Genomic DNA, 20,031 nt, shown 5'->3' with positions numbered 1-20,031 from the left:
TCCAGAAACTTTGTTTAAAAGGGAATTTAAAAAACTTTGAAAACAATGTGTTTTTTTTCTCTCCTATTCTGAAAATGTTGGGGAAGGGTCATTGGACAGTTAAGAATCTTATTTAATAGTCTCATTGAGCATAGCAGGCTGTCTGTGTAGTCAGGCATAGTGGTTCATAGTACAGTGGTGTAAATCAATGTTTGTTTGAAACTATTATTCCCTAAAGATGTTTCCAGACTGTATACTATGGCTTTATAGAGAGAAAGATGTTCTAAATGATGATTGTAAATTTGATTGCTATTAAAAATAAAGGTTTGATTACTATGACATTTTATATAAGTAATAGCCTGAAAATAACATCTGTTTTGCATATTCAGATCTTTCTTTGCTGTTGATGATGATCTGAGGGGTGAGGAAGTTTTTATGTTTTTGTAAAACTGATGATGCAACCACTAATTGATTTTTATCCTTTTTCCTTGCCCCCATTTTTCTCTTACAGCTCTAGTGTAACGCAGCAGGTTTTTTTAGTTGTTAATGGTGTTCTAAGTTCTGCTTATCGTGATACATTGTGTTCCGTACCAATTCTAAAGTGGCTTTTCCAGGTAAGTCTGGGCTATTTGTGCATTATAATATTGTGTGTGTATAATATTTTTCCTGGAAGCCAGTTGAAGAAGTTTCTGAATCTGTTCCATTAACAACTTTTAAATCAAATATTATTTTTCCCCTGGCTACTGATTTGTTCTCCAGTCTGAAATACTTTGATTGTACTAGGAGTAAAACAATGAAGAGCCTTTTCTCCACACTCTGAGTGAATGCAAAGCTGCATGTCCCTGTCCATGTTCATATATGCTATTGCACTGAGAAAGGACACAATAGGTGAGGAGAGGTGCTGTGGGCCAAATCATGAGTAAATGCTGATCTTATTTCCTTTCACCCTTAGAAAAACAATACATGTTGCAGTGTGCAAAAGTACCATTTTCTACATATATAATCTTCTAAATCATCAGTGATACCAGCATTATCAGATAATTTTCTTTTGGAGAAGGTACCTTACGGCTCATGAAGAAGCCTGGAGTCATTGGCAAAGGAAGTGTGGGGATTCTCTCCTTTCAAGATACTCTATCAGTGTCCGAATCACCAGGAGTTTGTTGTTACTCACAAAAATGGCCCACTCCAGTCTCCATTCTGTTATTAATTGCCACATTCTAAATGTACTTGAAACAAAAAAGAAATCTGAACCACCTGGGAAATTGCAGCTTTAGTCTATTGACTGGCTTTCTACATTTGTCAAAAGCAAAACATTTTGCTCTTCTATGTCCTTCCCTCCAGCCAGTTAAAAAAATGCCTTCCTCCTTTCTGTGAGCTCTGGTGTTGTCTAATAAGGAAGAAGTGTGAGCTAATTGAGATCACTTACAGAGCAGGAAACTGTCCAGCACTTGGGGGAGAAAAAGAAGTTTTTGTTGGGCCAGTGATGTGCTCCAAGAAACCTGAACTGTACTTCAGAGTCATGTTTTTATAGTTAAGAGTTATGGGAAAAACTAAGAATTCATTGCTTGGGTTTAATATTGCATATGTCCAACTTGTCTGTGACTGGAAAAGAGTGTGGTTAACTCTGTTACCTCCACTCCTGCTCAGGGAGCTCAAATTTGATCACAGATGCAAATGGGTTCCAAAGGGGTATGTGATACTTTCTATTCTCTTAACACTCAGAACTTGTTTATAAACCAACACAGGGTTACAGCATTCTGATACTGTAAATAATTAACTTTAAAGTATTCATATCATCTTTGCACTGCTTGAAATAATAAATATTCACAGTATTCTGTTCTCATTGGTGTACTTGCTTTAGAGGCTTTGGGGTTAGATTTTGTTTGTTTGTTTTTTTAATCTGTTACTCATTTTACTCTGCTGGGAAGTTTGGTGGTGTTTTTGTTCTGGTTTGATGTGGAGTTTTTTTTCTCCTAATTAAAAGAAAGCTGATACTGTCACGACAAGTTGGTTTTTGATGTGTAGCTTCTCTCTTCACAGATGATGTCTATTCATCTTGACCATTGTGTTTCCACCAAGATCTTAGAAAGATTGATGGAGCTAACATTAAAAAACTGTAAGTTTTTGAAGGATGGAAAACTGACCCCCTGAATGAAAGCTCTTCTCCTCTCTTCATTTTAGGAAAGTGTTAGGAAGTAAAAGACACTGGTTCTGTTGGGTGATTTTGGCTTGAGTTTAGGCTCTGTTTTTACTAATGTAATGCAGAAATGCTGAGGGCTGACCTTCACTGAGTGTATGCAACCTGTATCACAGTAGGTGGTCCTGGCACATCCCTCCAAAGTAGTGCATCCCATGCAAAGCCTTTTAAACCCATTCCTGGTATTTCACAAATAGAATTGACCTGAAGAGAAGCTCAGTCTGCTCAAAAGTTTGCTCTCCTTTCCATCTTCTACTTTGGATGATGTGGACATTTGTAGCTTAAATATAGCTTAAGATGTTTTTCACATTGTCATACCCAGTATGTAGCACTTCATGATTTACTTTCCAGAAAAATGACAAAAGTGAAGTGAATCATACACCTGCACAGAAACACTTTGAAGGATCTGTTTCAGCCCACAGAGCTGCTCCTGTCTTCTATGTTTTGTCTTCTTCCTTTGTCTGTACTCAAAATATTTCTCCACTATAAGTTCCTTTGTATGTTCCCCTTGTCGTCATTCAGAGCCATCAAAAGTGACATTCATGTAAGACTACCAGTTAACATTGTTAAAGTAATGTGGTTCTCTTTAAGTATTTGCACAGGCTTGTCCAAATTGTACCCTGTATTTTAATTCTTGTTTGAAATCAGAGCTGATATCAGAGGGAATGTAGCCTCCTTTATTTTGTGCCTTGCTGGCATGAATGAACAATTCAAGATAATGAATGAGCATTCAAACAATTAAAGCTGGGAGCTCCTTGTTTACCATTTCTGTTCCCTAAACCTTGCCTGTTTTCAAATCTTACTTAGACACTCTTCCAGTCCCACTGCGATAAAACCCTCTCACCTTTACCTACACAGGCAGTAATTTGCAGTCTTAGACAAAAATATTGCCTTGTTGCTTGTTCTGCTGTTTGTGATGAAAGAGAACTATGACAGAAAGTGGGTGGAATTTGAAAGTTATCAACCTTTTATGTAGGCAAGATGTTTCCCTAGTGTAAAATACTGTATTAGACTTTTTCCTCCTTCCTTGTTCTGAAAATAAGCTTACTGTTTAATGTGCTAATGCCTCTGAGAGCTGCTAGAATTGATGCAAACTGCTAAGCTTATTTGTTTCCCTTAAAAGGAACTAATGCTAAGAACTAAATTTAAACTAATCCATTCCTTGTCTTTTATTTGTAGCTTCCATCAGTGATGAACAGTATAAACCATGGATTCCTTCAATAGCTGATATATCAGCTGTTTTTGTCAATATGGGTATTGAGTTCAGATCTCTCTTTCCATTGCAACATCTTCAACCCCCCTTCAATGAGCATGATATTTTGTAAGTGTTTTCCTTTTGATATTTTTTTGCCTAGATCCTGTGAAAGCAAGTCTTGTGCTTAGAATGTAGAATCAGAAGGTTCTTCTTTATTTCCTTTCCCATACTCTATAAGTTCTTGGCACAGGTCTCAGTTAGAATAAATAACCCTGGAATTCAAACAATGCCTTCTAGGTCAGGATTCAGCAAACCAGGACATTGTCCTTTGTCCTGCATCTTCCTAATGAAGGTTTGCAGGAATATTAGCTAAATAGCTGGGCAAAGTAATTGGCTACAAGTTGAGTTAGATGTGTGTATTAGATGCTCTGTAACTGAGGATTATTTTGATTTGAAGGCATTTTGATGCATGTAGGATTTTTTTTTTTCCCTTCAGTTTGATGTCAGTAAGCCTTTTTGGGCTTTTGAATTGTTCATTTTTTGCTTAGATTGTGTTTCTTCTAATAGAAGTCAGGTGCAAGAAACAGTGAGTCAACAACAGCCAAGAGAAGATGTAGCCTTTGCCAGTCCAGCGTTCCCCAATCTACTTAAAAACAATTTAATTAATGTGATTAAGGTGAGAAAACTCCAAGGCTTTTGTGGGTTGGGTTTCTTTTTTTGTGTGTGTTTTCTTCTGGGATGGAAGATAGGGTTTTCAGTCTAGTCCTGAGCATGTGTTTGAGTAGATGCTGTCCTGAGACTTCAGCTTCACATTCAGCAGTTTACTGCAGGCATTTTGCAAACTTCAGTTTCTTGACTTCCATTGCTTTCACTCACAACTGCAGAGTTTTGCTGACTCCCTTTCACAGCTGTGGGACTTTATAGGACATCTTGGCTCCCACTTGCAGAAGAAACTATCCACTGATTTCAGTTTTCAGTTGGAATGTTTAGAAAATCTTTGGGCCTTTCCTTCAACTAAAGGAGGATTATCTATGTAGTAAAGAAGGATCTTTCCTGCTCCGGTAGTGTCTGGGCAATATTGCCATTGCTCAAAATGGCGATATTATATTTAATATCCAGCAGATATTAAAAAAAAGGATGCTGTTACTCGAGGATGGGGACATGTTAGTACACAAGTGTTGCCAAAACAGTACATCATTTGAGGTACATTTTAATGTGAGTGTGGAAAACTTGAATTCTCATCATGCTTCAAAATAAACTAAAGCAATTCCATATTTTAATGCTTTGTATTTCTTTTAAAGTTTCTAGTTTTCTGTACATCAGTAATTCACGATGGATATACTGACCAAGAAATATGGCTGCTGCTTATATTGCTATTTAAAATGAGCTTGGAGAAACAGTTAAGAAACTATTTCCCAATAGACTTTCAGTGCCTTTTTGTAAAGCTTCTGATGAATATAAAAGACTGGGATACAAAGGTAACTTCATAAATTTATTCTGCTAGATTTGAAATTTATTCTACTAGATTTGTGGATTTGTGAAACTGCAACTTCTGTTTGGAAGTTTTTTTTTTCTTAAGTATGGGCTGAAAATGTAATATAGAAATTTCAATAATAGTATGTATAATCATATGAAAAATTCAAAGCTTTGTATTTGTGTGAGATTTAGGAAGTGGGTGGGTATACTGAGAGGGTTTTCGTTGCATGACATTGAGTTGCCTGTCCTCTTCTACAAGAGTTTGTTTATCTTAAGATCATGTGTGCTAAAATAGCTGTATGTTTAAAATGGCAGTCTGGAAGAATGAAAAAATTATTGCACTCTGCTGGTAAGATGTCACTAAAAAGATTCTGATCTCGACTACCTTACTTTAAATTGTATTTATCAGGCTCACCTCCTGGTGCAGCACAGGAATTTTTTTATGTATGTCATCTCTTGTTAGATCAGTCCCTGTTATCACTTCTGCTGCCTGTGTTTGTAGGCAGTAGATGCGTGCTCCTTTGCAAATAAAGCAAACAGCCATTCTTCAGTTTCAGGATGCTTTGTTGTTCTTTTAAAGGTGCCTGAGCTGTGCCTGGCAGTGAGTGAACTCTCCAGTGATCACCACAACCTCCTGTGGCTCGTTCAGCTCATGCCCAGCTGGATCGCGCGGGGACGGTAATGACACTGAAAAGTCAGAAATTCATAGGATCATTAACTGTGATTTATTTGTATTAGCTCAAGGTCTGAAAAATGCAATATTTATTACATAACACTTAAAAAAAAAATAAAGGCTTAGCTTTAGGTTCTGACATCCATCACTCTTGTCTGAGCGACCAAAATTTAGATTTTCTTTGGGTGATTCATGTCTGCTTCATCATTGTAAGATCTGTATCTTTGAAATTAGTAAATTATAATGTAACTGAGTAAGCAGAATTACTTGGGTCATTAACTTCGGGCTTGGAGACAAGTATCTGGCATTGTTTACTTGTGCAGAAGCTGAGCTGCTATGAGATTGAGGATACTTCTGTTTTACTAGCCTACTTACTGGTTTATATAGCACCTATATTCAGAAAATCCAGTTTAATAGTTGCAAGCAAGTTTATGTGTAGGCAAGATATGCATAGCCTCACATACTTTGTAGAAACGGTGGGTTAGGGAAATTCTAAGGGAAATAATTTTTAAATTATTTTTCAGGGAAGTAAGAAGACGTCTCAGCCTAGTGATAATTGCAAAATTTCTTCATAAAAAGCATGTAGAAATACCTGATGACAGTGACAAGCAGGTACTGCTTACATACGTTGTCTTTGTAGAATTTGGAAGTTTAGAAAACATATATGTTGTATGCTTGTGTTTTATGTTTTAGTATTGTAAGCCAGTTTTCAAAGACTTTGCCAAATGACCAATTAATAATTTTCTGTTTAGATTAGTGTATTTGCACATTTGTGTAATCTGCATGTTCTGCTGCTTGTGCTTGTTTATATGCCTAAACATTAATTTTGGACATTGGAAAGACGTCTACTCTTCTTTGAGCCTTCCTTTTCTAATCATGTGGAGAGAAACTATTTTCGTAGGTTTGATGTTTTATTGAGGAATTGTACAAACACTGAAGTATGTGAATAGTCAAAAATTACTCAAAGCATGAAAACTTCTTTTTTAATTAAAAATCCCTTTTTTGTTCTTGTCTTAATGGACAGCTAATATTGTAGTGGCACTCAGTTTCCAATTTTCTGTTGTTAGTAAATCAGTCCAATTTGTTAATACTTGTATCTGTAGATGTCTCTTCTGCATCACTTTCTGGTGTGTATGAAACCTTCTTACCTACTGAAGAAGACGAGAGAGATGAGAAAAGGACAGGAGCATACAAATGATGAAGTTCATGCAGAACTAGAACACGAGGTATATAGCCAATGGTGCTTTTTTGCTTTTGAATTTTTATGCATATTTTTATATATAATTTTTTATACAATTTGGGGAATGTTTCTTTTACTTTTCAACAGTTTTGTATGTGGAACTATAAATACACTGGTTTTTTTACTGTTTATCTCTAGAATGTTATTAGTTTTGGTTATAATCACGGAGGAAGGAAAGGAGCATGTGATGGAGGAACCTGTTTTGGGTTGTTTTACAAACAGGGAAATGGTCAGTTTTTCTGAGTCACGGGGATGTCTTCAGTCTCTACTTCTGTAATCAGAGAATGTAATGATGTAATCAGTGAAAACTGCTTGGTGCTGAGCCAAGCCTTCACCTGCAGGCTTCAGAAAAAGACTTATGAATCTTTTATTAATCTCTCCTCTGAAACAAGTGTTAGAAAGATTTATATTTCCATCCATCCAAAAATCGAATATTGGTTTGGTTATTTGAGTGGTTATCATGGAATCTCTCAGCAAGTGTTTTGATCTGGGGGTAGATGATGGGAAAATAAAGCCAACTGCTGCAGTTAATTTTCAGTTATTAAAAACACATTTTTATGGGTTACTTAGGTTATTTAAACTAGTATAATACTGGTTTAAAATGTTTCTAATATGTGAATGTACTGTTTCAAATGAGCTATTTAGGCAGATATATTGGTATACTTGTCCATTGGCCTGGCTGTTGGAGGATTCATTCCAGAAAGCAGAGATAGTTCAGTTTCTAGATGGGAAGAATTATAATGGTGCTTTGACTGCTAAAGCACTTTTGATTTCTCCTCAGGTCTACTATCTAATCTATGTCCTCCTTCATCTAGTCAGTGAAGCCAGTTTCCTTGATGTTGTAAATCCAAGTCAAAGGGTAAGTAACTTTAGGGGCGTGACATTTAGATTTTAAAATATTGTTTATCATGCAGTTTTAGTCTGTTTGGTAAGAGCTGTCATGTGATGGAAGATCACCAGTGCATAATATCACTGGGGGAAACTTTTGTTGTGGGCAAGGGAAATGCAGGAGAACTTTTGTGTGTTTAGTGCAGAGAAGGGAAAGCTCTCTTCTGTGAATGGAGCTACCTCCAAATGTGAAGCTGTGAAAGAGCAGGCATTTGTCGTGTCTCTCTTTCTCAGAAAGTATCTGCAGATAAACTTAACACAGAAATTCTAGGTTAAATGATTCTGTCGGCTTTGGAAGTAGAATTGAATTTTTTCAGTCTAGGAGAAAACCACTTTAAAAATTTCCAGTAAAATATTTTCAAGCCCGTTTCAGTTTCCTGTACTGGAGTGCAGCAAGTGAAAGCAAGGACTTTGTAGTGCTAGTTCCTTTGTGCCCACGTGATGTGAACATCTGCCAAGTAATACTTTCTGTTAGCCTTTCAGTATTTCTGTTCACATTTCTGTGATCATTTGCTGGGAGTTGCTTGCTGCAAGGTGTTTGCGTAAACCTGCCTTGTGGAATCAATCCCTTTTGGCTTTTAAGAAATCTGTCATAGGATTTGTTTGAGAGATATAAACCAGTAATGTTTGGCTACATTTGGATGCTTAAGTGTCTCAGTATATTACTTAGATTTGTGGAGAACTTGATATTTTCAGTTGTTTTCTTAACTTCTCAATTTCTTAATGAAGAAAGATTTTATTATTCACTGGCCTGTTAGCCATCAAGTGGCAAGAGGGGTGTGGCTGAATATTGTGCAGGCTAAACTTGTGTAAAATCAATCAACTATTTAATTTCTGCCCCTCTTCCAGTTAGAGGGGATAAATTGTGATGGCCTTGACACACCAGCAAATGTTTATAAATAGAATTTTAGCATGTCTCACCTGTTCTGCAGAGCCTCTTGGCAGCTGTTCAGTGAGAGATTGAAAACAGGAATTTTATGAAGAAATTAACAGAATGTGAAAGACCTTGGGAATCATTATCAGGAGATCATGAAGTGCAGAACTGCTTTATTAAAGTAATCAGAAATTTAGAGAGAATAAATGATCAGCGCATAAAACCTTGGTTATATTTTACCTGCTCAGCCAATTCCTACAAAGGAGATTACCTGAGTCATCATTACTGAAAAGGTTATTTTCAGCTATTGTAATTTCAGATCTTTTTTTGCTGATAAAAGATGTGAATGGCACTGCAGTGTGTTTGCTATTTTAGGGGCAGAAAGGATTTGCAAATTAGTTAGTAGGAACTTTAGAATTTGTGTTGTATAGCTCTGCTATACTTTGAAGCTGCTTTTAAAAAATTTTAGACCTGGTTTACCAGGAGCATGCCAGCAACAGATAGATGATCTTGTGATGTCATCTTGTTTTCTTTCTTTTCCCTTTCTTCACTGTGTATTTCTGAGAAAAATTCAAACTGAAGCATGTAATTTTTATATTGATATAATATTTGTATAAAGCCTGTAGTTTTGACATGGGGGATTTGATAGCTGTACACTTTTGTCTTTATTTAGCAACACCTACTGAAGCTTTGTCGTGCCTTAGATAAGCACATAAAAGGCGATATTAGGGAAGATGCAAGAATGTTTTATCGGTCTAAGGTAAGATGCAAAACTTGTTTTTTCTGTTTTGGGGTGGTTTTTAGTGTTTATGATGCATATTGTTCTCTCATCTCAGCCTTAGAAATTCTAGGAGTTCCTCATGGGCTTGTGGATTTTTTCTTGTTTTTTTTTCTGTCTGCATCATGTTTTGCATGGACATAAATACGTGCCTGTTTTAATTCACTGAAAATAATCCTTATGCTAACACTGGGACTCCCAACAGCTCTAAAATGTGAGTCTTTAGCCAGGCATCTCCAGGTTTAGGCCCCCAGAGTTACTCTGTTTCTCTCTGTGGCAGTCACTTGTAGCTGACTCCAGTTGTAAGAGCAGGCCCTACCTGCAGAGCAGGATACGGAGGACTGAAAAAGTTGCCTGTCCTGCACGGGTCTCTATTTTATTTTTCAAATGAATGAATTGATTAAAAATGCTTTGGATTTAAAGCAACTGTATATGTGGCATATCATCACGCTTGGACAACTGCCTTTTGTTTGCTTTGTTGTGTGAGCCTTACTACTGGTAATCCGAATTTTGTGACCTTCATGCTGTTGTAACAAACCAAGCCAGCTCAGTGAGGAAGTGACCAGCCCCAACTTTGAAAAGCCTTGGCTTCTTCAGCTTTAAATCGTTTTGCATAAGATATTTCCATCTGTGTGCCTCCTTACCTCTCAAAAACATTCTTCTTTTCACACTCAGACAGATTAGTGGATCATGGATGCTTTTAACAAGTTAATTACTCTTGCCTTGGAGTGTTGTATCTCTGGTTGCTTTCCCTTCTGTTTCTATTTACCTTTGCACTGAGAGGGGAAAACCTTACTCTGGTTTCCTCCATTGCTTCATTTGTGTAATACTGCAGTAACTTCTAGAAGATGCCACTGTGCTGTTTTTTAACACAGCATATGAAGCAAATCTCAGTGTGAACGGCTTGGATTAAACACCTGCTTTGTGACTGGGTATGAAAAAGCACAGCTTTACGTACAAGGAGTTTGTTTCAGAAGCAGCCACTGCTGCATTGTTGACTTTTGTGGCTGCAGTTGCACCTGTTCTAGGTACAATCAGACTTGTGTGACAAACTCATTTTCCCCGGATGAGATGGTGTTTGGAGGCCAGAGGTTTATTTGCATGGTGATTCCAGACATTTAACCTGAGGAGTCATGTGCCTACAATGTGTTCGTGGAGTGCTTTAAATTCAGAGTCAGAGTTACAGGGATCTGAAGTTGAGGTGATGATACTTTGTGACAATGAAATTGTTCCTTTACAATAGACCTTGTATGTTGGGTTGTCTGGGGTTTTCTTGAGTTTGAAGCTGTGAGGGGGAACACAGGCTATGATTTTGTCTTTTTAAACATCATTGGCTAAATTAATCAGTGTGAATTTGCAGGTAAAAGGCTTGGCTGCTCGGATATATGGGAAATGGCAGGACGTGATACAAACCACTCGGCTTACTCAGGTACTGTAATGAAACTGTTTTCTCTCTTTTCACACTGTGGGGTGCATTTAACCCATCTTTTAGCACTTGAAAATGGCATATTCTTTTCAAGAGATTTTCCTACATAAATGGCGTGGCTGTGGAATACAGTTATATGTATTAGAATAGATGTTAATTAAAATTCTTACTTGGCTGACTTCAATAAAAGCAGGATCTAGCTCCTTTCCATCGTTAAAAGCACTGTTTTTGTAAAGGTGTGTGTAATAGACTGAAATCCCAGTCCTGAGTCGAGTCACAGAGCCTGTCTCTGATTACAGCTATTAGCAGATGCTTCCAAAAGGACATTGGGGCAGGAATGCAGTGAGACACATCCTGCTGTGGCTTTGAGTCTTCTTGGGTCCGGGGCTTTATTCCACGTGTGTTTGAGGGCTCTCAACAACTCCTCCCCCTTTGAATGTGTCAAATTTCAAACCACGGTTAGGCAAAGCCTCTCATGTTTGTAAAAGTAGTAAATAATGCCATGATAAGTCTAGGAAATATTTGCCTTTGTGACACCTAGCTGGCCTTGGTAGAATAGGTGGATAATTTCTACTGATACTTGAAGTTCAGAGCTCTTTCTTCCAGGTTTGGCTTGTAAGATTTCTGTTGTAATATGATCAGATCACTTGTTTGAGTCCTGTCTTGGAACATAAAGCTGTATCTCTTGGAAAAGCTTAGCTTTCCAGTAATGCAGAGTATCATTTACATAAAAATTAAATTATACATATATGTCTAGTATCGACTGTGGTTTAAAAATGGTTAATTATGCAGTTTTTAAGACTCTTAATTGCTCCCAAAAAAAAAAAAAAGTTGTGTGTAGTGTGTGATATTTCATGTTATAGAGCAAGGAGTGACACATGTAACACATGGCTGCAGAATCTACTTAGCAATTAATGAAAGTTAATAACAAGGGTGGCTCTTTCAGTGTTGTTTTTTCAGAGGTGTTTTGAGTTGATTCACATATGGGAAACTGGCAAGTGTTCCAGAATAAAATTCCAGCACACTGTGGTGCTCCTAAACTATGCACTTGCCTACTCTACTTATTTCTTATGACACTAGATTTCTGACTTGTATACTAATTTCTTTTTACTCTTTAGGGAAAACTGCATGACTTCTGGGAGCCAGATTCATGAAGTCTTGCCTAGTTAAAGGAAAATAACAGAAACTGAAATCAAGGAGGATGTAGAATGAATGGAGCTTCACCTTGTTTGGAACAGAAGAAATCAGTCACCTGAGTTAGAATTTGAGCTTGATTCAGACAAGCACTAGACACATGAGAATCTGATTTGACTAACATTGTTTTTTACTACAAATGCTCTACTTCTGAAAAAATGAAGTGGATAAAATGAAAGAAACTCAGCCATTCCTATAGCCCTATCAGAACTGCCTAGAAGTATTTTACCGTACTGAAAGCTGCAGGAAGTTTTCTTCTTTCCCTTGTTAATCACAAGACATATTTGAAAACAGTATGTATTTATTTTCTTGCCAGCATGTACCTGCAAGCATTGTTTTAGGTTGGCTGGGAAAGAACTGCCCTGTGACATGAAATGCGAGTTCAGAGGGAGTGTTAGACCTCCCCTGTTGTGAGCAGGTGAGGAAGTGGTTCAGATGTGGGCTGAATCATGGTAATCTGCAAAGCAGAATTGGTATGAACATCCAGTGTCTCTTAAAAATACAAAATACACCAGTTGCATCTTTTTAAAATGGAGAATGAAATATCATTTCAGTGGAGATTAGAGAACAGTTTTTGGCTCACTTTTGCAAAGATTGTGAAAGCCATATGATGACTGAATTCCTTGGTGTGAAGTCCTGCTGCACACACAATATGTGCTCAAAGCTCCAGGAGCTGTTTATGGAATAATCAGAGGAAGGTGTGATGTCCTTTTGTGCTCTCTGTACAAATACTATCACTTAAATCTTACACTGTGGTTTGTCTATAATAGGATGGGTGTATATAGAAAGAAAAAGTTTAGGTATTGGGTAGAAGCACCAATGGGGATTCCCATAATAAGTGAGATTTTTAATAACATCAATGTATGTGTTTTATAATATTGTTTTAATTCTTGTAGATTACCCTGTCCTGTATGATAAATTCTCTATTATAAGAATGTAAAAAATAAGACTTCAAAAACCTGCCAACCACAAACCCTTCAAATTTAAATATGTGTATTACATATAAAAGAACTGCTACAGAATGGACACATCTTAGAGGAAATCTATTAGATTTGTAAATTCATCCTAAATGTGTACTTTTTTTTCAAGTATTACATTGTTATGTCAATGCCATCTTTTGCTCTTTGATAGCTTATATGCCTTCCCTCTTGTAACAGTCACTCTGTTTGAATATATTGTATGTAATTTTATTAATGTTTTTATTTTTTTTCACTAATATTGTATAAAGGTAAAAAAATGCGGAATGTTTACTGTATTTAATGTGTATATATTTTCTTACTGTGTAAAGTTGACGTTGCTGGCCTGTATATTTTGAAGAAGAAAAGGGGAGGGGTTTAGATGAACAGCTTTTGTACTGCAGTTCAAAGCATGTTGAAACTGCTCAGGGTTTTTCCACACAAAATAACCACTTTGATATTTACTTTCATTTAACAGAACAATGAAAAAATAAAACCAGACACTCCTTTCTAGTTAAATGTCCCTGGACAAAATGGGCTCTGTTTTACAAAAAGAAAAAAAAAAAAAAAAAAGACTGTAGATCCTATTTTATTCTTATGGCACGTTACAGTTCTTGGGTTCACAGCTGCTTACCTCATTATAGATGGAGACAGCCTTGAAATCATTCTCAGCTCAGCCAGTCCTCTGTATTCATGCTCAATGCCTGTTCTAGCATTTTCCCTCTTTCCCCCAGTCCTGCTTGATCTGGACTTCTCTTCCATCTGTTTTGTAGCTGAGGGGTAATTCCTCAAGTGCTGAAGTCTAGACATGGGTTAAATTGGTGCTCATCAGAATCCTTACAGAGATGATTCCCAAGCATCACTACAGGATCTTTACAAGGGGCTGCTGGCAGTGAAATAGCAAACCTGCTGCCCTTGTGTTTTGCTAACTCGTGTGCTGTCCCTCAGCCAGGACTTACATGCATTGGAAAAGGTTGTTTGCACACTAAAGGTCTTAACTGCTTTGGCTGTCTTCAGATGAGCATTTTGCGCTGAGGTCTCTCTTTTGATAGTATGTTGGCTATATTAAGAGCCTGATTATCACGTATCATGTGGAAGTAGGTGCACTTTATTGCAGTAACAGAAAAAATTAAAATCTGGTTAAAAAATATGTTTGTAGCTCCTTGCTGCTTTTTCTGCCCTTTTTTTTTTTAAATTTTTGTTGTTGTTGTTGTTGGGTTTGTTTGCTTGTTTTTTAATTTTTTGTTTTCTGACAAGCCTCTCTGTGGCTTAAAATAACCCAAACACTTCTGGTTTTAAAGTTGAAGAAACCTGGCTGTGAAGCCAATTGTGCATCTCATATTCTCACTGTTCCTGTTCTGGAACTTGGTAGTGGATGGGGATTTCAGAAGTGATTAATGACTTGCAGGTAGGTCTGGCTGAAGGTCAGTAGGACACTTCATTGATGTAGCAGCTGCAGGAACTCTCTGAAGTCCCCAAAGCTGATGATTTAGTTGAGAAGGTCTTTGGGAAAAGCAGGTGACTGGAACAACCTAAGTGTGTTATTGGTGGAGCCTATGGTTAGATTGCTGCAAAGGCATTTGAGAGGCAGGATTAAATGTGGAAAAAGATTTTTAATACTGAGGGATGGATGCTGCAGTGCTGATTTTCTGAGCACAGCCAGATCTGCCTCCATCAGAGGTGTCTGTGCTCAGCACTGTCCAGCATCACTCCTGGGTGCCTGGGGGCTGCTGTGGAGATTCAAGCAAGTGCTTCCAGGTAGTTGGGTTCCTCTGCTCATCCTGTCACTAGCAGGAATACTGGAGCTACACTACTAATGCTGGTCTTCTGTTCGTTTTCTTTATACATACAGGAGAACTGTATGTATAACACAGCATTCCTGGCTTGGGGTTTGTGTTTTTGTTTTTTTGTTGGTTTGTCTTCTACTGGTTTGTGGTGGTTTGTGACTTTTTGTTTTATTCAGAAGGGCAAATCAGAAAGATTTCTCCTGGAGATGACCCTCCTAGTTTTTTTGGAGTCTTGTTCCTCGAGTTTGTGGGCTTTTAGAAAACTGCTTTTTGCCTGAAATTCCCCAGTGGGAAACACTGCCTTCTGCCAGAGGGGCAGCTGTTTCCATTGGCATATTAGTGCTTCTTTCTGCATCCAGAAAGAGAGAAAAGGCTCTTGGGACTGGCTGACTTTGAACAGGGAAGAGGTTTGATGTGCTTGTAGGAGCAGCTGCTGAGGAGCTCCAAAGGAGCTGCCCAGAGAGGTCGGACAATCATTAGTGGATTTAGCTTATTCCTTGTGGTTTAACTTATCAGAATTCCTTTAATTGCTGTTTCCCCCCCCAGGCTGTGAAATACCTTGGTGTTTTGCCTTGAGGATGTTTTGCCAGCTTTACTGGCAGGGCCCCTTCTTATCACGTGTTGAAAAGGGCTTTCAGAGCTGGGGAACGGCGTGGGCTGCTGGGAGGGATCCTGGGAAAAGTAAATTCCTCGAAGGGCTTCTCTTTGCGGAGAGGCTTTTAGTTTTGCCTGACTGATGCTTTTTTTCAGCCAGTGCTTCCTCGCCTTTGCGGGAATTTGAAAGGGAGTGTTTTATCTGGTATCAAAAGCAAGGCTGGGTGGTGAGAGAAGAAAAGCAGTCGCGTCTTCCCATCTTGATGTTTTGTATTGGTTTGGAGAAAGCCCGTCCTATACTTTCAGGTTGCTTTTAAGTGGCGTTCGGATACGTTGTACTTTTTTGAATGCCTCCCTTGTCTCTGCGTGGTTGAGCTGCTGCTGATGTTTCACCTCCTTCAGCTTTCCTGCCTCCTCCCAGTTCCCTGCAGGGAGGCCACAGGGGAGGGGATGGAAACTCCGCTGGAATTGTTCCCTTCGTTGTCATCAAAGCCTTTACCATCAGCCTAAAGCTTTTCAAGGCAGGTTTGGCCCGTATGGTGTGCAGGGGCGGATAAAGGGGCCATTTTCACACACCCTTGTCCCAGTGCTTCCCTTTGGGTTTGCATTTGCAGCTGGGGCTGCCTGGAGCCGGGCGAGCGATGCTCCTTCTCTCTCGCCGAGAGAAGCAGAAAGGGTAAATGGATTTGTGCCGCTTTTGTGCTACGGGGCGAGTCCTTCACCCGAGCTGTGAGCTGGGGCTTGGGCTTAGGCTCCAGGGCTTTGCCTCTGGGTCTCAGCCTTTCTTCTCCCGGGACTGGATGAAACTCTTTGCTCTCGGAGCAGATGCAGCAGCAGAGGGTTCCTCTCCTCTCCTCTCCTCTCCTCTCCTCTCCTCTCCTCTCCTCTCCTCTCCTCTCCTCTCCTCTCCTCTCCTCTCCTCTCCTCTCCTCTCCTCTCCTCTCCTCTCCTCTCCTCTCCTCTCCTCTCCTCTCCTCTCCTCTCCTCTCCTCTCCTCTCCTCTCCTCTCCTCTCCTCTCCTCTCCTCTCCTCTCCTCTCCTCTCCTCTCCGGACTGACCGCCAGGCTGCAGCTGGAATAAAAACAATAGCTTCAAGCTGCCAGGGACAGTGGTGGGGAGAGGGGGGCAAGGCATTCAGTTTCATGCTTTATTCACACTGCGGGCTTTTATAAAGGCAGTGTAAATCATGCAGAGCAGCCATGGGCTCCAGAGACGGCATCATTCAGGCTCTCAGACACGTTGATCTGCCTGCTGGAAACTGAGCGTGTCCCCTTTGCCCTGACCAGGCTGCGAGGAGAGGCCTGCCAGGTGAGGATGCTGAGATGCTGCGCTGCATATCAGCTCTCCTCCACCTTTGTGAAGCGCTGCCAGCCTCCCCTGTGTACTAACCCATTTTTTCCCCCCCAGTATTTTGTGCTCCGGCATTGTTATGGTAAGGTTTGCGCAACACAATGTGTTTTTCCCTCCAGCTGATTTTCCCCGATTAGCTCATTTTTCCTCTTGCCCTCATTCTGTTTTTTCCCGCAGTATGCGAACGCCGTTTGCTGAGAAACTGTGTCAGCCTTCCTCTAATTAAGAGTCTGGCAGGAGCCAGCGCAACAGTAATTTTGGAGATGACGCTTCCAGTTTGGAGCTGACAGGGAGCTGAGGTGCTGCGGCAGGGGCTCGAGCTGGGGATGCGGGAATGTTCTCCGGCTGAGCAGGACAGGGGGACACACGAGGAGCCTGGTGCCGGAGCAGTGAGTACCCCGGGTGCGTCTCAGCTTGGGGGTTTAAACTGTGTCCTCTTGAAAAGCAGCTGCAGGAATGGGTAAATCCGTGGTTATATCACAGGTTTAGCCCTTTGTGAGGGAGTCTCTGTGTGTAAAGGACAGGAATAAATTGTAGTGGCCCTGAGTCGGCTGCATGTCTCTGAAATAGTTGTAATGTTGGAAAGTAAGATGGAGAGCTCAACAATCAAATGGCCTGAAAAAGGGCAAATAAGGAGAAGCCGTTCAATGGCGCTCTGTAATATGGCTTCAGACTCCCTGGTTCTTTTATTAGCAGGAAAGCTCAAAGCAAACAAAAGGAGACAGGAGCTGGGGATCTGCTTGCCTCAGGATGTTGTGGATGCTAAAAGCTTAGAGGTTCAAAGAGCATTTTATGGCAGAAAAATGCAGCGGGGGTCTGTGAAATGAAAGTGGTTCTCCCTGGCTGAGAAAGCTCCAGGCTGCTGATCCCCTGGAGGGTGGAGCATGTGCTGGGGAGATATCACAGATGTCTGTCCTGTTCCTTCACCCCCTGCAGGGCGCTAGGATTTGGTCCAGTGTGGTGTTACTGCCTGTATGCTTTATGTGAACAGCTGAGGGCTTTCATGTCATCTCAGTTTCCAGACTGTCCGTGGTGTCCACCATTGTGTCTCTCCATCCACTCCTGAGACAGAAGTTGCTGTTGAAGGTGGTGCCAGCCCTTGCTCTGAAGGAGCCTAGTGAGGTGTATGGGATCAAATGTTTCATTTGGCTGAAGAAAACTCAGTGACATTTTTTGATCTTTCTAATGACCCTGTGAGTGAGACTAGGAGAACGAGTTGTGTGGTTCAGGAGCTCCAGCAGAACACAGCCAACCACATGCCAGAGCTGACCTCCTTCCTCTCCCCTCCCACCCGGTCTATAGATGTTTGCAGCTAGAGAGAAGTACAAATAACAGGAGAGGAGATTAAAAAAAAAAAAAAAATCCTTCCTATTTTTACTGTGGTACCTCCAGAGCACAGTTCAGCATTTTCCCTCTCTACTTGCTGTGTCAGATTTGCCTCTTGGGGGCAACCTCACCCCACTCCGGCTGAGACCAAAGGGAGTTCAAGTGCTCGGGGGCGATGACTCACTGCGCATCTCTCTCTGCCTTTGCGTTATCTGATCATTTTTAGCAATCGAGGTCATAATTTGCTGAAAGGATTTTAGGATTTAAGCCATCGAGGCTGACTGTAGGTGGCTTTTCAGAAACGATGCAATTGGCTCTTGAAGGTCCCTTTCCAGGCTTGGAGTCCTTCAAAGTTTTTTCCTGCCTTGGTGTCCTTCAGAGGGAGGAGGGTAGCAGGGAAGGACATGTGTTTTGTGGTTCTGGTTTAATGGGCAGAGTATAAATCTCTGCGAGGAAGATTTACAGTGTTCTCCTGGCTCTTTTGCCTGGTTTGGCTTGGACTGTCACTAAGCCTATCAGATAGTGCTGTGGACACTCTGACTTGTCAGGAGAGAGAGCAAAATTACTGCTCCAGCTCCATTTCAGCCCTGAGTCCCCGAGCAGGCATCTCGTACAAACCTTGTCCACAAAAAACCATTTGCATTTATTTAAAGGGCGTTGAGGTATATGATGGAATAAAGGAAGCATTATTCATGCTTCGTGCTGTGGTTCCTAGTGGTACTTTACACGCTGATATGACCTACAAAGCTTGTTGTTTTGTGCCTGCAGTGCTCTGATGTTCTTCCTACCCTGAGGGTCAGAAATGACAAGAATAAATGATTGTGATGAGTGTCTTGCAAATCCCTGCTCCCTCTCCTTGGAAGTGTCCTTGCCAGGGCACAGCTCAGTGACCTTGCTGGCACAGGCAGCAGGGGAGGCAGTGTCCTTGTCCAGCCCACAGGACTGAACGGAGTGGAGTTCCTGTGAGATGTGAGGGCAAATCTGTTTATCCATATTCGTGTTTCACCTTCTCCCCAAAGCACAGGAATGCAGCTTGGGCCGGGCAGGGGGCTTGGCCCAAGCTGAACACATGCAGGGCCCCTCCTCTGTAAAATACCAGGGAGGAGGCTGGAGCAAGTGAGGTTAACCATGGACACCAAAGCAAAGGGACTACTCCAAAGGGGGATGCAGGGCCCTGCAGCCTTTGTCTGCCCAGTGAAGGACTGAGTCAGCCCTGCTGGGGCAGCAGCTCCTGGCTCCAGCCAGCCTGGGCACTTGGACAGCAGCAACCACGCAGCTCATTAACCCAGCCCTCCAGCACTTGCTCTGCTGGCCTTGACACTGTCCTTCTTAATAGCTCCTCTCCTCTCCTTTTTTTTTTTTTTTTTCCCTTTTTCTTTTAATAAAGGTATATTAACTATATGGATATGCAGGAACATGAATTAAAGGACTTCAGCTGACTCTCGAATGAACCGTCCTTACAGAGATGTGCTAAAGCACCAGGATGTGATGGATGCAGCCAGCTCAGAAAACACCTAAGGACAAAAACTGCTTGTAAGGCATCTCACTGCAGCCTCCAAAAATCTGATTATGTAGGGGGAGGGAAAAAAAAAATCAGGTTTTGGAATACATTAACTCAGTTGAACAGCACAGAGAGAAGGTACCAGCAAGAAGCAAATCAATTCCTGAAGGCTGCTGGGAAATTTCCCTGAATTGGAGCTTCAGAGTAAGGCTGGCTGCACTTACAAGGGTTATGTTTCACCTGAAATATTTAACACTGGGCATTTGAAATGCTCTGTGTATCCAAAGAGCCCACCAAAAATATGCTTATGAGGAAATTTTAGAGGAACCCTGGGCTCATGCCATGCTGTTAATGGGTGAACCCAGATATTTGTGTTCGGTTTTGTTGGGGTCTTTTTTTGTGTTTTTGTTTGTTTGTTTTTGATTTTTTTTTTTTAAGAAAAGCATGGGAAGGATAAGTCCCTAGCCTCCATCAAAGGAAAGCAAAAATTATCCTGTAATGAATGCTGGTCTGCTTTTGGGACACGTGCTGACAGATCCGTTGTTAGGAGGGAGATGTTTCCATAGCAAAATCATCATCTTAAATGGCACTGTAATG

General features: G+C 40.5%; 2 protein-coding genes across 3 annotated transcripts in view; both read left to right on the top strand.

Moving 5' to 3' along the window:
- SLF2 (SMC5-SMC6 complex localization factor 2) overlaps nucleotides 1-14,263 on the top strand; it is a 29,778-nt gene extending 15,515 nt beyond the window's left edge. For both annotated transcript variants that reach the window (XM_083866600.1, XM_083866599.1), the window contains exons 9-20: nucleotides 491-593; nucleotides 2,020-2,095; nucleotides 3,356-3,497; nucleotides 3,939-4,047; nucleotides 4,673-4,849; nucleotides 5,428-5,525; nucleotides 6,045-6,132; nucleotides 6,624-6,746; nucleotides 7,542-7,619; nucleotides 9,196-9,282; nucleotides 10,661-10,729; nucleotides 11,845-14,263. In XM_083866600.1, coding sequence (XP_083722726.1) covers nucleotides 491-593; nucleotides 2,020-2,095; nucleotides 3,356-3,497; nucleotides 3,939-4,047; nucleotides 4,673-4,849; nucleotides 5,428-5,525; nucleotides 6,045-6,132; nucleotides 6,624-6,746; nucleotides 7,542-7,619; nucleotides 9,196-9,282; nucleotides 10,661-10,729; nucleotides 11,845-11,880 — 1,186 coding nt within the window. In that variant the 3' untranslated portion in view covers nucleotides 11,881-14,263. The remainder of the gene's footprint in view (nucleotides 1-490; nucleotides 594-2,019; nucleotides 2,096-3,355; nucleotides 3,498-3,938; nucleotides 4,048-4,672; nucleotides 4,850-5,427; nucleotides 5,526-6,044; nucleotides 6,133-6,623; nucleotides 6,747-7,541; nucleotides 7,620-9,195; nucleotides 9,283-10,660; nucleotides 10,730-11,844) is intronic.
- SEMA4G (semaphorin 4G) overlaps nucleotides 1-20,031 on the top strand; it is a 129,819-nt gene that overhangs the window by 83,705 nt on the left and 26,083 nt on the right. The gene's annotated exons all lie outside the window — the stretch shown is intronic.

Source organism: Zosterops lateralis, assembly GCF_965231275.1.
Source record: "Zosterops lateralis genome assembly, chromosome: 8".
Classification (NCBI taxonomy): domain Eukaryota; kingdom Metazoa; phylum Chordata; class Aves; order Passeriformes; family Zosteropidae; genus Zosterops; species Zosterops lateralis.
Note: the sequence above shows the minus strand (reverse complement) of the source record. Positions and strands in the feature narration are given on the sequence as shown.